The sequence below is a fragment of the Eretmochelys imbricata genome, chromosome 4, assembly GCF_965152235.1.
Source record: "Eretmochelys imbricata isolate rEreImb1 chromosome 4, rEreImb1.hap1, whole genome shotgun sequence".
Taxonomy (NCBI): Eukaryota; Metazoa; Chordata; order Testudines; family Cheloniidae; genus Eretmochelys; species Eretmochelys imbricata.
Genome location: NC_135575.1, coordinates 132,068,482 through 132,086,740, shown reverse-complemented (window position 1 = coordinate 132,086,740; position 18,259 = coordinate 132,068,482). Strand labels below are relative to the sequence as shown.

Here is an 18,259-nt window from a genome sequence, read left to right as displayed (position 1 = left end):
ACCGGTGAGTCATCACTTCGCTACAGCCCTATTACCCCAACTGCCCGTTCAGCTCCATTCTTTGTGCAAATGGCCAGTTAGCTGCATTACCAACTGTGACAGGTTTCAGAGGGGTAGCCGTGTTAGTCTGTGTCAGCAAAAACAACGAGGAGTCCTTGTTGCACCTTAGAGACGAACAAATTTATTTGGGCTAAGCTTTCATGGGCTAAAACCAGTTAAATGTATTACCGACTCTGCAAGTACCCCATATGCAGGCATTGAATGTCTGTGCATGCAAATAAGGAATGGAATTGCCTGTGGAAAAATTCACATCCTGAATTGTGACGATTAGTCCCTGGAAGTATTGTTGAAGCATCATCTGGCATCTTTTGTTCACCTAAATGGAGATCCAAGTCTCCAAAGACTCTCTATGGCTCCTTGAGCAATCTACAGGTGACAACTGGTGAGCCCTCTTTCAATTTATGATCTATTTTAAAATATGAAAAAAAATTAGATTGCAGTGCCCTCTGGTGGACAGTTAAAGAAACTGATAAAATTCAGCATTATCAAGATATCAAAAAATGGATACAGTAGCCAGAATGCAGCACTGATTTTACTTAGTGTACTTTGGACAACAGTTCATTTGTATTACTTATTCAAATTACAACATAACTTTTTAGGGGAAAAAAATCATTACAGCAATTTGTATTCTATCCCTTTAGGGATTTTTTTCTAGAGAAGGAAAGATACAGGATTGTAATAATTGTGTAAAGCCTTAGTCAGATAATGATTCATGTTTGTAAGGCACTTTGAAGATAAATGTGAAAGAACTTTTCCAGAAGCATTAACAGGGATAAAAGCAATATGAGTCCAGAGACTTTAAACAGGATTCTATCGAAGTTACTCTAAAAACCCTATAGAATTTGACAGACAGATCCTTTCTATAATTTTTTAAACCATTCCATAGAATTTGATAGAGAATTATATTCCAGTTACAGAATTCTATCGCTTCAGTTACAAGTTATATGGAGACGTTATATTCCTCTATTGAGTTCATTAGGACTTTCTTAGGAAGGGAAATCATCAGACAGCTTAAGCATCATTAAGTCAGCCTTGTCTTGTATATGGAACTGCCCAGGCATGGCACTATTCAGGATCAGACGAACTCCACCTATGTGTGTCTGCGCATGGCGATGGCTTCTATTCTGTCTCTTAGGGTTTTTGCCCAGTCATCTTCTCTCCTCAGTGTTGTGGATCTGGTCTCCATCACTTTTAAAACTTGTATATCGGGTGGAACTTCAGGAACAAGCTTCACTCGGAGCACGGCATCTGGGAACTTTGCTGCTGAGGCAGGTGCTAAGCAGCACCTGGGTCTGCTGTGAAAAGAGAGAGAGAGACCTAGGATGTCGTGTACTATTAGTAGTTCTGGGGTCAGTTGGGTGTAGACCCACCCAAAATAAAGGGCCCGTCTCCTCAGCTAAAGGGGCAGAACCACCAAGCCTAGGCTCTTAGCGATTTCTGGGGACAATTAAAGAGAAAACAGGAGTGGGGTCAAAGGTTAATAATGAGGGAGCCAGAGGGGCACACTGAGGAGAGAACTCCAGACAGCGCCCACGGCTCCTCAAAGGTGTCTAAGGAGTCAATGGACACTGCCCAGAGGAACTCTGGCTGGAGGTCTGATCTGAAAAGGGAACGGAAATAGGCCCCGTTGTCGCAGAGCACTCCCTGGTCCAGTTTCCTCCTCCCAGTGTGGTGGATGGTCAACCTGGCCAGTGCCAGGAGGAGGTTGACAAGAAGGTCCCGCAACCCTGTGGGGCACAGATGGGGTGTGATTGGATCAGGAGGTGCAGCCACAACCTCAGTAAGAGGTTATGAAGGAGCTGGAAGAGAGGCTGCAACCTGAGGCACCCATGCAGATGTGAGCCAGGATCTCCCTCTTGCTGCAGAAAGAAGCACAAATGCTGCTCTCATAAGATCACCCGGGATGTTAGCCACTTCCTGAAAGGAATCTGGCCTTCCATTAGTAGCTTCTTACTTGCTGACATGGCAGTCCAACTGCTGATAATGGTAGTGAACAGCCACAGCTGAGTGGGGACACAACAGGTAGTGATTATCTTCCCAACAGCGTCTCATTGCTTGAACAATGTCTTCGTCAGATGCTGAACATGAGCTCAGCACTTCAGAAAGCTGGAGAACCAAGGAGAGGGAAAAAACAGAAACAAAATCCCCAAAAATCATAGACAAAAACCACACTAGAATTTACAGATCAATGTCAAATCATTTTTAAAAATGTATTAAAAGTTCATTCTATGATATTACCACTTGTATGTAAAACCTTCTTATTTGTTAGTATCTTGAATGCAAGAGAGACGGGTACTTCTGTCAGACACATTGATATCATCACCAGAGTCAGTCCAGCTATATCAGTTAATAACTGCCCTTTGTTGGCGGACACAATGCAACTGACGCCGGTATTTGAGGATATAGATCCCAACCCCTGATGTTTGTGATGGGTGAAATAATACATATCTTCTATGATTTAACAAGGGCATTGCTAGTGTTTCTTTCCCATGGAGATAAGAAACACTGAAACCATTAGTTTACTTTTCACCTTTGATTATTCTCCCTTTCAGCCTGATGCCTGATTCACCAAAGCTCTTGCTTAAAAGGTTAAGCATGCAGGTAGTCCCACAGAAATCCATACAACCACTCACAAATTTAAAGTTATGCACTTGGTTAAAAGCTTTGCTGGCTCAGGGTGTTGGACAGTGAAACTACATTGTCGGGGAGTGTTTTGGTCCTATGTACAAATAATGCACATGCTACTGGACTGGGGTTTCTAGGACTACAGGGGAATGTTTAAATCCCAACAAAATGATTGCAATTTTAAAAGATACCTATGCACACAGGTTTTGTAAACACCTGTCTTCCAACACCCTACCTACAGATACCTACATTTTAGGTTTGAGATGACGTGGCATGATCCCTTCAATACACTTGCAATATTAATATTTATTCTGAAAACAGTTGATTTAAAAAAATTGTGATGGAAAAGTATTTACTAAACACACATGAAGGGACTGACCTTTCTCTGCACTTCTTCTGGGAGTGTAAGGTTTTTCGACGTGTAAAACTGTTCCATCAGAGTTTTAATCAAGCTGCCATCACAGTCCGAAAGCAGCCACAAGATTCTCTCCATATTGTAAGGTTCCTAAAAAACACACACTACACACATGAACCTCCATCCACAAAGGATCAAATTCAGAATCTGGAGCACCGGTGATCTCTAGTTGGATACTTACTGCGGTAGATACTACTGTACCGCACGGCTGAGCACCTCTTGTGTGCTCAATGAGAATTGGAGATACTCAGCTCCTTGCAGGATCAGGCCTTGTATATTTGTGTCAAAATAAATAGGGCTGGAAACACCCAGCTACCTGGCTCTATTCCAGGCCATTTATAAAGGTACGTCAGCACATTTGGGAGCTTTTACTGGCCTGTACATTGCTGTCACTATTGTCCTGGAATTTCTCCTCCTAGGAAACAATTCACAGCTCATTTCACATTGAGAGGGGTTGCCTGCATGAGACACTTTTCTGGTATAGCTTCAGTTTTGTCGGCCTTCACTCTCACCCCCCACAGGATTCCAGCCTCATTCCATGGCAAACAATGGAGGGTGCTCGCTGAATGAGTAGCATTCGATATTTCTCTTAATCTTCATTTGTACATGGAGAAACATAATGAAGTAGAAATAATGAGGAGTCCGTGTGGCACCTTAGAGACTAACGAATTTATTGAAAGCAACCTGCATCCTTTCATGTATTTATACCTGCTCCTGTATTTTCGCTCCATGCATCTGATGAAGTGGGTTCTAGCCCACGAAAGCTTATGCCCAGATAAATTGGTTAGTCTCTAAGGTGCCACAAGGACTCCTCGTTATTTTTGCGGATACAGACTAACACGGCTGCCCCTCTGAAACCTGTCATAATGAAGTAGCCATCTAGTGGCTTATGTGGAAGAAATTCTTTAAGGGACTGGTCTCAGTCTAGTTGCTAATCAAAACCTATAAACCACACCACGAAAACCACCAGTGCCATGGGAAGTTCAAGATTAGGGCCCCCTTGTGCTCGGCGTTGTCTGGACAAAGAAAGAAGATAGTCCTGACCCAAGCGAGCTCAGAGTCTAGGGGTTTGTCTACACTTGAAACACCTCAGTGGCACAGCTGCAGCTGCGCTGCTGTAGCACTTCAGGGTAGATACTACCAATGCCGAGGGGAAGATTCTCTCCTCGGCCTCGTTAATCCACCTCCCCAAGAACTGGTAAGTAGGCTGATGAAGAATTTAGTGCTGTCTACACCGAGGGCTTAGAGCTGCTTAAGTCCATTGCTCAGGGGTGTGGATTTCCACACCTCTGAGCAATGTAGCTGGGTCAACCTAACGTTTTAGAGTTAGCAGGAGGACAAAAAAGAGGAAGAGGACCCCATTATATGGCCCAGTGATGGGGTGTGCATCCTAATAGGCCCTGAAGGGGTTAATGTGGGCCTGAGAGGCAAAAGACTCAGGTGTAGCTGATCATGAAGCCTGCTGGGTAGGGGCTGGCTGGATAGTATAAAGCCAGGAAGTTGAGAGCAGAAGACAGCTGCAGGGAGATCTGCAGTCACTCCCTAGAGTGAAAGGGTGTTGGCCATGGACAAGGAGGAGATCCAGCAGGAGAGTAAACCTGGGACCCTGCCCGAGACTGGGGTTTCAGGCAAGAAAGGTAAAGTAATAACTGCCCTTTGTTATGCCATGGGGAGCAAAGGAACCGCCGGTGGTAAACCAGAGGTAGGGAGGTGGAGTAGGAGCCGTAGGAAACAGCAACAGGGTCTGAGAGCAAGAAGCCCTAGGTTGTTAGTCACAGGGTCCCTGGGCTGGAACCCAGAGTAGCAGGTGGACCAGGGCTCCCCTACCAGCCACTGGCAAAATGGCACAGGACCTGCAATTGGAAGAGAAGATTGCCTGAGACAACATATGAACAGCTTGTCCAGTGTGACGTTGTTACCCCAGAACAGGGGGATAATATAGTGACCTGGCTAGAGGTCAGGAAGAAGATTAGCAGAATTACTGACATTTTGGCAGAGACACAGGATTTTTTCATTGTGCTCCTGGATGAAGAACATGGTCAACAACTCCACTTCTCAGGCACAATGGAACTTTCTACCACAGGGGAAAAGCTCGTCTATACAGGAGACAGAGCTGTCTCAAAGGCGGTCTGAGACTGTGGAATGACCTATCTGGAACTACCGACCATCACAAACCTCCCCACTTTCTCCAAATGCCAGGGAAACGTCTTCAGTCTGCTGTTGGTAGTATAAACACAGAGCAACACGTTAACAAAACAAAAAAAATCCATAACAAAACACCATACTGCACACAGAATTCTCCCACTAGGGAAACAATCAGAGGGAGAATGAACCACACATGACATGTTAGTTACATCACTTCATGCACTACTGGAAGGCACTCAGACTCTGCAGTGAAGAGTGTGGTGTAAGAACCAATGTAGAACAGAATACGGACAGCAAAATAATTTTAGTAGATTCATCATTCAACATAGTATATATGATCTCTCCTTCTTAAGCAGACACGTACCTGAATATCCATTGCAGAAGCTAAAGTTGGCTTAACGCTCCCCGAGAACGAGAAATCTCCATGCTGAATTGCCCTGTGCATAATGTCGTTATTATTCACCACAGCGACGAGTTGGATTGGAAGTCCCATTTTCTGGGCGATATATCCAGCTGGGAAAAAAAGTAATTACACCTGGACTTCAACCCCGTGATGAAACGCTCAGAAAGCGCATTAACCAATGAAATCATTGCTCCTCCATTTGTGCAAATTTATCAGGAGAGGCCAAAAATTATGTTCCATAATGCAGCTCTATCTTTAATATACAAGTATAGCCCAAAGAAACTACAGCTCCCTGTATACAATGCTCCATTTGAGCAGCCTCACAGCAAGAGAGAGCACCGCATGGTTGGTCCTGGACTCTGCGGCCCCCACCATCATATTAAGAGATGTTGTGAAAAGAGGGGCCTCTGGAAGATGCTTTTCATTCAAATAGGATGTGACTTTTGAACTCTTGGCAACATGCTAATGCAGCTTCATGCAGATGCTCCTGAAATATCATGAATGCAACTTTTTACATCACCCCTCGTATTGCTTTTCCAGTAGATATGATTCCCCTAAAGTTAAAAAGGTCAGAACTGTAAAGTTAGGAGAGAGCTGTTACCATGATTGCCCCTCCTGCAAAATAGTATAGAGTTCATGTGCAAATGGACGTATAATAAGCCACAAGTACACACAGGCCAGATTAGTTGTACTACTACAAATGTATTCACGTCTAATTTAGAAAAATTAGATCTGCAGTATTTTCTCTCTTCAGTTTCCAACTCATTCTCTTCACATGTATTTCTAACATGCTCATCCCCATATTATCTATATATGGCACCATAGCACTATTTGGGATTATCTGTATCACGTATGGCACCAACAATGCTGTTCGTTCTTAAATATTACTAATCATGATTTAAGTGGTTCAGAAAAAAAATACAACCTCCCTCTTTATCACAAACCAGTGTTTGGTTTTAAGACCCAAAGAATGTCTTTCCCCCCCCACCTAACCTGTGAGGTTTCCTCCAGCCCCTGTTGGCACAACAATTTTCACAGCCGGAAGTGGAGTCATGTCCATGGATGGGGTGCATTGAAAATAAGCATAGAAGTAGTGAGCGATCTGCACCATAATCCTAGACCAGTTGATTGAGTTCAAACTCATCAGATTGTGTTGTCTGGCAAAATCTGCATCAGCGAACAATTCTTTGATCGACTCGTCAATTTCATCACTATTTCCATGAGCTGTGGAAAAAGAGGAAGGAACAATCAGGAGTATTAACTGAAGTGTTGCTGAAATTAGTGAATTAGGCATAAAATAGTTGTTTTCGCCTACCAAATAGGATTCAAGATCGATAGGTTATTCTAGCCATCGAACTGGAGCTGGGGTTTTGGTTCAGCCATCACACATATAGAGGGTCCAACAGCAATATTTGGATCCAGATGTGGGTTCCAATTCTAAATTACTCAGCATTCCCAACTTTTAAGAGTGTTTGGATCTGGGACTTTGGTTTGAGCTCATCTCTAGGTTATTCCAAGGTCATAACATGAACCATCAGCAGAGTCAAGACTTGAATGCATGTCTTATGGCTCCCAGAGTGCTGCCTGGGCCAAAGTGAGTCATGAAAGATCCTTCTAAGAAGAAAACTGACCAGAACAACTCAAACTATTTACAAGGGAGGGGAAGACTGAGCACCAAGGAGGATAAATTACCTTTGAGGGAAAGTCTCATTCTTTTAGTGCAAACCAATTATCTGTGTAAATACTATTCAGACACTGGGGAATAGTTTTAAACCTATGACTAGAAAAGAAGGAAACCTGAGCAGCTCTGAGTCAACTGGTGAACAAGTCAAGAGAGTAAAGCAACTCCAACTAGCCTCCAATTAGTCAGAGGCCTGGGATTCTGACAAGTGAAACATTGAAGTAAGTCATGCTGAATAGAGAGAAGCGGGAGAGGGTAATATATTTTATTGGACCAACTTCTGTTGGTGAGAGCGACGAGCTTACAAAGAGCTCTTCTTCAGGTCTGGGAAACATACTCAGACCTGAAGAAAAGCTCTGTGTAAATGCGAAAGCTTTTCTCTCTCACCAGCAGAGGTTGGTCCTATAAAAGGTATCACCTCACCCACCTTGTCTCTCTAATTTCTAGGGACCCACATGGCTACAAAATACTGCACACAAGTCATGGTGATTGATGGCCCAACATGGTACACCCATAGTGGGAGCAGCATGTAACACAATTCCCCCGAGGCTTCTAGAATTAATGGCCAGTTCACATTGGGACTGACTTTACCATCAACCCAGCAATAGTATAAAATAGATAATCTAACAACGTGCAAACCAATAAAGACATGGACGTTCTCTTCGATCACCGTCGTCATCTGCAGTTCTTGTATCTGGCTGCAGAGACCTTTGGGTAACAGAACAAAGATATCCATGTTGTTTTCCCCTCGCACACTTTCAATTGCCGCACTACCGGTGTCTCCCGCAGTTCCTGTTTCACATGAAAATAATCAAGGAGAAAATAATTATATCTACTAATTAAGAGTTAATTAAAGACTGAAAGATCAGCCACATTTGTGTTTTCACACAGAAGAAGGGTGCAGTTCTCAGTCCGGGATACTTTTGGTTAGTGCCGGTTGTGTGGCATTTAATACTGGAAAATGAACACCTCCCAGTAGGCAAGTGTCTGCATCACAAACCACTACCACCAGTGGCACCAAGGAATGAATGGGAGGCTGAACCAGTAAAGATGCCCTCTAGGTCAAGTGAGGCATACTGGCTGCCCTGTTCCGGAGATAACCCTGGAGACTTACATACTAGTTAACAATCCAGTTCCACTTATAAGCACTAATATGAGGCTAGAGTATATGGACCATTTTGGTAGCCTCTGCACTGGCATAAATTCCAAGTACATTGCTTGCACCCATCTGTTAGCTGTAACCTACTGTAGGGAGCCAGGGTGGCTCCCCTCTGAACCAGAGGGTAAAGAGCCACCCTCTCAGCCTGATCCCCAGAAGGGGATCAAGCTTCCGCCAATCCCCGGAAGGGGAAGGGTGGGACAGGAAGTATAAAGGGCGGGGCCCTCTGCCCAGTGAAGAGAGCATCAGGGAGGGAGGGAGATACAGGCTGCTGGCTGCTCCCTCGCGATCCTGCTGCTGACCCAGGCAAAGCCCTGGGCAAGGAGGAGCCTGACCGGGAGGAAGGCCTGTGGCAACCAGGGCTGCCAGCCGCCGAGGACCTGGAGGGGCCTGACTGCAGCCCGGGCCAGCATGAGTCTGATACCGAGGGGGAGCGGGAGTGGCCCGCAGCGGAATACCCGGACGAGATGGAGGGACCGGAGCTGCCCGCAGCGGAATACCCGGAGGAGATGGAGGGACCGGAGCTGCCCGCAGCGGAATACCCGGAGGAGATGGAGGGACCGGAGCTGCCCGCAGCGGAATACCCGGAGGAGATGGAGGGACCGGAGCTGCCCGCAGCGGAATACCCGGAGGAGATGGAGGGACCGGAGCTGCCCGCAGCGGAATACCCGGAGGAGATGGAGGGACCGGAGCTGCCCGCAGCGGAATACCCGGAGGAGATGGAGGGACCGGAGCTGCCCGCAGCGGAATACTAGGACGAGATGGAGGGACCGGAGCGGCCCGCAGCGGAATACCCGGACGAGATGGAGGGACCGGAGCGGCCCGCAGCGGAATACTAGGACGAGATGGAGGGACCGGAGCTGCCCGCAGCGGAATACCCGGAGGAGATGGAGGGACCGGAGCTGCCCGCAGCGGAATACCCAGACGAGATGGAGGGACCGGAGCTGCCCGCAGCGGAATACCCGGAGGAGATGGAGGGACCGGAGCTGCCCGCAGCGGAATACCCGGAGGAGATGGAGGGACCGGAGCTGCCCGCAGCGGAATACCCGGAGGAGATGGAGGGACCGGAGCTGCCCGCAGCGGAATACTAGGACGAGATGGAGGGACCGGAGCGGCCCGCAGCGGAATACCCGGACGAGATGGAGGGACCGGAGCGGCCCGCAGCGGAATACCCGGACGAGATGGAGGGACCGGAGCGGCCCGCAGCGGAATACCCGGAGGAGATGGAGGGACTGGAGCTGCCCGCAGCGGAATACCCAGACGAGATGGAGGGACCGGAGCTGCCCGCAGCGGAATACCCGGAGGAGATGGAGGGACCGGAGCTGCCCGCAGCGGAATACCCGGACGAGATGGAGGGACCGGAGCTGCCCGCAGCGGAATACCCGGACGAGATGGAGGGACCGGAGCTGCCCGCAGCGGAATACCCGGAGGAGATGGAGGGACCGGAGCTGCCCGCAGCGGAATACCCGGACGAGATGGAGGGACCGGAGCTGCCCGCAGCGGAATACCCGGAGGAGATGGAGGGACCGGAGCTGCCCGCAGCGGAATACTAGGACGAGATGGAGGGACCGGAGCGGCCCGCAGCGGAATACCCGGACGAGATGGAGGGACCGGAGCGGCCCGCAGCGGAATACCCGGACGAGATGGAGGGACCGGAGCGGCCCGCAGCGGAATACCCAGAGGAGATGGAGGGACCGGAGCTGCCCGCAGCGCAATACCCGGAGGAGATGGAGGGACCGGAGCTGCCCGCAGCGGAATACCCGGAGGAGATGGAGGGACCGGAGCTGCCCGCAGCGGAATACCCGGACGAGATGGAGGGACCGGAGCTGCCCGCAGCGGAATACCCGGAGGAGATGGAGGGACCGGAGCTGCCCGCAGCGGAATACCCGGACGAGATGGAGGGACCGGAGCTGCCCGCAGCGGAATACCCGGACGAGATGGAGGGACCGGAGCTGCCCGCAGCGGAATACCCGGAGGAGATGGAGGGACCGGAGCGGCCCGCAGCGGAATACCCGGACGAGATGGAGGGACCGGAGTGGCCCGCAGCGGAATACCCGGAGGAGATGGAGGGACCGGAGCGGCCCGCAGCGGAATACCCGGAGGAGATGGAGGGACCGGAGTGGCCCGCAGCGGAATACCCGGAGGAGATGGAGGGACCGGAGCTGCCCGCAGCGGAATACCCAGACGAGATGGAGGGACCGGAGCTGCCCGCAGCGGAATACCCGGAGGAGATGGAGGGACCGGAGCGGCCCGCAGCGGAATACCCGGACGAGATGGAGGGACCGGAGTGGCCCGCAGCGGAATACCCGGACGAGATGGAGGGACCGGAGTGGCCCGCAGCGGAATACCCGGACGAGATGGAGGGACCGGAGCGGCCCGCAGCGGAATACCCGGAGGAGATGGAGGGACCGGAGTGGCCCGCAGCGGAATACCCGGAGGAGATGGAGGGACCGGAGCTGCCCGCAGCGGAATACCCAGACGAGATGGAGGGACCGGAGCTGCCCGCAGCGGAATACCCGGAGGAGATGGAGGGACCGGAGCTGCCCGCAGCGGAATACCCGGAGGAGATGGAGGGACCGGAGCTGCCCGCAGCGGAATACCCGGAGGAGATGGAGGGACCGGAGTGGCCCGCAGCGGAATACCCGGAGGAGATGGAGGGACCGGAGTGGCCCGCAGCGGAATACCCGGAGGAGATGGAGGGACCAGAGCTGCCCACAGCGGAATACCCGGAGGAGATGGAGGGACCGGAGTGGCCCGCAGCGGAATACCCGGAGGAGATGGAGGGACCGGAGCTGCCCGCAGCGGAATACCCGGAGGAGATGGAGGGACCGGAGCTGCCCGCAGCGGAATACCCGGAGGAGATGGAGGGACCGGAGCTGCCCGCAGCGGAATACCCGGAGGAGATGGAGGGACCGGAGCTGCCCGCAGCGGAATACTAGGACGAGATGGAGGGACCGGAGCTGCCCGCAGCGGAATACCCGGAGGAGATGGAGGGACCGGAGCTGCCCGCAGCGGAATACCCGGAGGAGATGGAGGGACCGGAGCTGCCCGCAGCGGAATACCCAGACGAGATGGAGGGACCGGAGCTGCCCGCAGCGGAATACCCGGAGGAGATGGAGGGACCGGAGCTGCCCGCAGCGGAATACCCAGACGAGATGGAGGGACCGGAGTGGCCCGCAGCGGAATACCCGGAGGAGATGGAGGGACCAGAGCTGCCCACAGCGGAATACCCGGAGGAGATGGAGGGACCGGAGTGGCCCGCAGCGGAATACCCGGAGGAGATGGAGGGACCGGAGCTGCCCGCAGCGGAATACCCGGAGGAGATGGAGGGACCGGAGCGGCCCGCAGCGGAATACCCGGAGGAGATGGAGGGACCGGAGCTGCCCGCAGCGGAATACCCGGAGGAGATGGAGGGACCGGAGCTGCCCGCAGCGGAATACCCGGACGAGATGGAGGGACCGGAGCTGCCCGCAGCGGAATACCCGGACGAGATGGAGGGACCGGAGCTGCCCGCAGCGGAATACCCGGACGAGATGGAGGGACCGGAGCTGCCCGCAGCGGAATACCCGGACGAGATGGAGGGACCGGAGCTGCCCGCAGCGGAATACCCGGAGGAGATGGAGGGACCGGAGTGGCCAGCAGCGGAATACCCGGAGGAGATGGAGGGACCGGAGCTGCCCACAGCGGAATACCCGGAGGAGATGGAGGGACCGGAGCGGCCCGCAGCGGAATACCCGGAGGAGATGGAGGGACCGGAGCTGCCCGCAGCGGAATACCCGGAGGAGATGGAGGGACCGGAGCTGCCCGCAGCGGAATACCCGGAGGAGATGGAGGGACCGGAGCGGCCCGCAGCGGAATACCCGGACGAGATGGAGGGACCGGAGTGGCCCGCAGCGGAATACCCGGACGAGATGGAGGGACCGGAGTGGCCCGCAGCGGAATACCCGGACGAGATGGAGGGACCGGAGCGGCCCGCAGCGGAATACCCGGAGGAGATGGAGGGACCGGAGTGGCCCGCAGCGGAATACCCGGAGGAGATGGAGGGACCGGAGCTGCCCGCAGCGGAATACCCGGAGGAGATGGAGGGACCGGAGCGGCCCGCAGCGGAATACCCAGACGAGATGGAGGGACCGGAGCTGCCCGCAGCGGAATACCCGGAGGAGATGGAGGGACCGGAGCTGCCCGCAGCGGAATACCCGGAGGAGATGGAGGGACCGGAGCTGCCCGCAGCGGAATACCCGGAGGAGATGGAGGGACCGGAGCTGCCCGCAGCGGAATACCCGGAGGAGATGGAGGGACCGGAGTGGCCCGCAGCGGAATACCCGGAGGAGATGGAGGGACCGGAGTGGCCCGCAGCGGAATACCCGGAGGAGATGGAGGGACCAGAGCTGCCCACAGCGGAATACCCGGAGGAGATGGAGGGACCGGAGTGGCCCGCAGCGGAATACCCGGAGGAGATGGAGGGACCGGAGCTGCCCGCAGCGGAATACCCGGAGGAGATGGAGGGACCGGAGCTGCCCGCAGCGGAATACTAGGACGAGATGGAGGGACCGGAGCGGCCCGCAGCGGAATACCCGGAGGAGATGGAGGGACCGGAGCTGCCCGCAGCGGAATACCCAGACGAGATGGAGGGACCGGAGCTGCCCGCAGCGGAATACCCGGAGGAGATGGAGGGACCGGAGCTGCCCGCAGCGGAATACCCGGAGGAGATGGAGGGACCGGAGTGGCCCGCAGCGGAATACCCGGAGGAGATGGAGGGACCGGAGCGGCCCGCAGCGGAATACCCGGAGGAGATGGAGGGACCGGAGCTGCCCGCAGCGGAATACCCGGACGAGATGGAGGGACCGGAGCTGCCCGCAGCGGAATACCCGGAGGAGATGGAGGGACCGGAGCGGCCCGCAGCGGAATACCCGGACGAGATGGAGGGACCGGAGCGGCCCGCAGCGGAATACCCGGACGAGATGGAGGGACCGGAGCGGCCCGCAGCGGAATACCCGGAGGAGATGGAGGGACCGGAGCTGCCCGCAGCGGAATACCCGGAGGAGATGGAGGGACCGGAGCTGCCCGCAGCGGAATACCCGGACGAGATGGAGGGACCGGAGCTGCCCGCAGCGGAATACCCGGACGAGATGGAGGGACCGGAGCTGCCCGCTGCGGAATACCCGGAGGAGATGGAGGGACCGGAGCTGCCCGCAGCGGAATACCCGGAGGAGATGGAGGGACCGGAGTGGCCAGCAGCGGAATACCCGGAGGAGATGGAGGGACCGGAGCTGCCCACAGCGGAATACCCGGAGGAGATGGAGGGACCGGAGCGGCCCGCAGCGGAATACCCGGAGGAGATGGAGGGACCGGAGCTGCCCACAGCGGAATACCCGGAGGAGATGGAGGGACCGGAGCTGCCCGCAGCGGAATACCCGGAGGAGATGGAGGGACCGGAGCGGCCCGCAGCGGAATACCCGGACGAGATGGAGGGACCGGAGCGGCCCGCAGCGGAATACCCGGACGAGATGGAGGGACCGGAGCGGCCCGCAGCGGAATACCCGGACGAGATGGAGGGACCGGAGCGGCCCGCAGCGGAATACCCGGAGGAGATGGAGGGACCGGAGCGGCCCGCAGCGGAATACCCGGAGGAGATGGAGGGACCGGAGTGGCCCGCAGCGGAATACCCGGAGGAGATGGAGGGACCGGAGCTGCCCGCAGCGGAATACCCAGACGAGATGGAGGGACCGGAGCTGCCCGCAGCGGAATACCCGGACGAGATGGAGGGACCGGAGCGGCCCGCAGCGGAATACCCGGAGGAGATGGAGGGACCGGAGCGGCCCGCAGCGGAATACCCGGAGGAGATGGAGGGACCGGAGTGGCCCGCAGCGGAATACCCGGAGGAGATGGAGGGACCGGAGCTGCCCGCAGCGGAATACCCAGACGAGATGGAGGGACCGGAGCTGCCCGCAGCGGAATACCCGGAGGAGATGGAGGGACCGGAGCTGCCCGCAGCGGAATACCCGGAGGAGATGGAGGGACCGGAGTGGCCCGCAGCGGAATACCCGGAGGAGATGGAGGGACCGGAGCTGCCCGCAGCGGAATACCCGGAGGAGATGGAGGGACCGGAGCTGCCCGCAGCGGAATACCCGGAGGAGATGGAGGGACCGGAGTGGCCCGCAGCGGAATACCCGGAGGAGATGGAGGGACCGGAGCTGCCCGCAGCGGAATACCCGGAGGAGATGGAGGGACCGGAGCTGCCCGCAGCGGAATACCCGGAGGAGATGGAGGGACCGGAGCTGCCCGCAGCGGAATACCCGGAGGAGATGGAGGGACCGGAGCTGCCCGCAGCGGAATACTAGGACGAGATGGAGGGACCGGAGCTGCCCGCAGCGGAATACCCGGAGGAGATGGAGGGACCGGAGCTGCCCGCAGCGGAATACCCGGAGGAGATGGAGGGACCGGAGCGGCCCGCAGCGGAATACCCGGAGGAGATGGAGGGACCGGAGCTGCCCGCAGCGGAATACCCGGAGGAGATGGAGGGACCGGAGCTGCCCGCAGCGGAATACCCGGAGGAGATGGAGGGACCGGAGCGGCCCGCAGCGGAATACCCGGAGGAGATGGAGGGACCGGAGCTGCCCGCAGCGGAATACCCGGAGGAGATGGAGGGACCGGAGCTGCCCGCAGCGGAATACCCGGAGGAGGTGGAGGGACCGGAGCTGCCCGCAGCGGAATACCCGGACGAGATGGAGGGACCGGAGCTGCCCGCAGCGGAATACCCGGAGGAGGTGGAGGGACCGGAGCTGCCCGCAGCGGAATACCCGGAGGAGATGGAGGCACCAGAGCGACCCGCCTGAGAGACCGGGTAGGAAGTAGCCCAGGGGCCGAACTACACCGTGGGGTGGGTGTGTTTGGTCAGCGGGTGCGGACGGCCCCGCTGACCCAGCGGCGGGACTTTCGCCTCCCGCCACTGTCAGGGCCCTGGGCTGAAACGCAGTGGAGTTGGGTGGGCCTGCGTTCCCCTGCCCCGGCGCTCCCCAGCCTGAGGGGCGCGCTACTGACTCCGGCGGCACACCTTCCCCGCTAATTCCCCAACGCCCGGAAGGTGTGGCTGAGGCCTGCCAGGGAGACCATAGCTCTCCACCGCCCCTAGGGGCTCGGAGGACCGACCGACACCTGTCACACCTACCAACTAGAATAGTGATGTGCTTCTTCCTTTTCTTCAGGAAGTACTGTAAAAACTGCCCTGTGCAGGACAAGGACAAGTCCTTAAAGGCATAAGTTACACCATGCCAGAGCTCCAAAACATTCAACCCATCCTTCAGCCTGGCCAGATGCACAACGTTGTTGTGCCGGAACCTCCGGAAGGCGCTGTCAATCAGATCTGGAGGGAAGCAGTTGAAGGGGACTGTTAGAACAGGTACCAGGAACAAACCTCCAACACATCACCTGCATGATCATGGTTTGCCAAGCTCATGAGAATCTTTACTGAAAAACCAAAGACTCTCCAGTACCGCAGAGCTGAGGAAGTGATAGACAGAAGCCCAACACATTATTCTCTTACAAATTAAGAGTCTGCTCCTCAGTGTAAATTGGACAGGACCACTGACCTTAACAGAGCCGTGCTGATTTATACCAACTGAGGATCTGACCCAGTCAGAACTATTTGAACAATTAAAACAAGAATCAACCAATGTTGCAGTGAACCAGCTCGGGTGGATGGTCCCCACTGCCCTCTAATGGACGCAGTGAGACTTTGGATAGGTGCTATATTAAAATCTAACTGTATAAACAAAACTGCACAACTGTCTGTCAGAGGCCGTTTACAGCTGACAGCTAAGGAGATGCTGCTTTTACAGCAGGAGAATCCAAACTTTTTTCCCACTGTCGGAGAGAAACTTGAGCTTCCATGGAGTGCACCACAGTGACATTTCTGAAGCACCAAAAGGCCACTGATTTGTTACAAGTTTTCTTTACCAAAACCTACACCTGGCTTCATGTTACATGCTTGTTTTGTGATCCATTTTGCCAAGGGAAAATATAGAACCAGAAATTTCTGGTAGAAGAAGGAATCGATTTTCTACATTTGCTTTTACATCTGTTTTCAAATATGTGTTACTTAAAACAGTCTGGGCCAAATTCTGACAGGGTGCTACCCAAAGGCAGAGAAAAACCACGCACACAGCAAGAGAGGAAATTTCCTCCTTAATCCTGTCTACACCAATCAAAAACCACTTAGGAATCCACAGGTCTTCTATGATAGAAGCCACAAAGGTGACAGAGCCTGCTTGCTTATCTTTTCCATGCACACCCTGGGATACACCAAAGGTCTCATCTGATACGATCCCATGTTCCTAGGAGTTTTCTACATGGAACAGCAGTGTGTGGCTGGCACTGCTGCAGCCAGCATAAAGGTGCCCAAAAGCACTGATTTTGCAGCTTTATACACACTGTATTTGCACCCACTTGCAACAGAGATCTGCCTTCCTACAGCAACCTGGGAAACTGTATTAGCCATTTAAGAGAATGATTTTTATAGACAGAGACAGAATTTGGCCCTGTGTTTGTTTAAAGAGACTCTTCTGCTAGTCTTCAGAATAGAAGCAGATTTCCAACAATCTAGTTCAATGACAAGTGGATGTAACAATTGGGGGAGAGAAAGGACAGGGTAACATTAAAAACATTGTGCTGGAAATGGCCCACCTTGATTATCACACACATTGTAAGGAGAGTGATCACTTTAGACAAGCTATTACCAGCAGGAGAGTGGGGTGGGGGGAGAGAAAACCTTTTGTAGTGGTAAACACCCACTTTTTCATGGTTTGTGTGTACAAAAACATCTTCTGTATTTTCCACAGTATGCATCCAATGAAGTGAGCTGTAGCTCACGAAAGCTTATGCTCAAATAAATTGGTTAGTCTCTAAGGTGGCACAAGTCCTCCTTTTCTTTTTATTAAAATAACTATTGAGATTCTGGCCAGTAAGGGCCTCCATAGGTCAACTGAGGATCAGGGTTATTAGACTGATGGATTAATACAGGGTCACAGTGATTCTCAAACTTTTTGTATTGGCAACCCCTTTTACACAGTAAGCCTCTGAGTGCAGCCCCCCCCCTTATAAATTAAAAACATTTTTAATATTTAACATTATTTTAAAAGGTAACTTTATAACCCTGTTCTTCAAAATGGATTTACCTTTTCTCATCACTTTCACATTAAGACTAACACACATTTTTATTGAATTATTGTTATAAGCAGAAAAGAATTTTTTAAATCATTACTGTTTAGTACTGGGGGTGTGAAGAAACTTTGCCAATATCACTTTTCACAGCAGATTTAGCGCCCCATCGCCACCCTTACGGCACTGCCTTCAGAGCTGGGCAGCTCATGACTCCCACATCATAACCTCACAACCCCCTGATAGGATGCGACCCCCATTTCGAGAACCGCTGTGGTAAAATAATAGTCTCATCTAAGAGCTTTGATACAAATAGTGTGACCCCTACAGCATGTTTCTGGTTTGCGTTTACCATTCAGCTCTTTCCGTGGGATTAGTTCAGATGAGATGAAGAGTGAACTCAGCTCTTTCACCAGCTCTGGATAGGAGAAGGCACTCCATGTTCGCAGAGTGTTATAGTCCAGGGTAGGGATTTCCTGGGGCACAAAAAGGCCACCATCCGGTGCATAGCCAGAAAAGAGGGCTCCTTCAAAGTCAACGCTCCTGGCTTCTCCTCGAGTGCTGACGTACCTCATGTTTCTGGCGTCACTGCAAGAGACGTGACAGTTACACCAG

General features: G+C 53.3%; 1 protein-coding gene across 2 annotated transcripts; it reads right to left on the bottom strand.

Annotated features, from left to right (window-relative positions):
• Nucleotides 1-912: 912 nt before the first annotated feature.
• On the bottom strand, nt 913-18,219 carry LOC144263720 (threonine synthase-like 2). 2 transcript variants are annotated; one of them, XM_077814686.1, is made up of 8 exons: nt 17,997-18,219; nt 15,657-15,851; nt 7,969-8,121; nt 6,642-6,872; nt 5,610-5,758; nt 3,065-3,190; nt 2,015-2,166; nt 913-1,355 (listed from the first exon to the last, which is right to left on the bottom strand). In XM_077814686.1, exons 1-8 carry the CDS (start codon nt 18,217-18,219, stop codon nt 1,151-1,153), a joined length of 1,434 nt encoding a protein of 477 aa, XP_077670812.1. In that variant the 3' UTR covers nt 913-1,150. The 2 variants fall into 2 exon arrangements, with proteins under 2 accessions (XP_077670812.1, XP_077670813.1); XM_077814687.1 differs by having other exon boundaries at nt 913-1,352.
• Between the last annotated feature and the right edge of the window lie 40 nt (nt 18,220-18,259).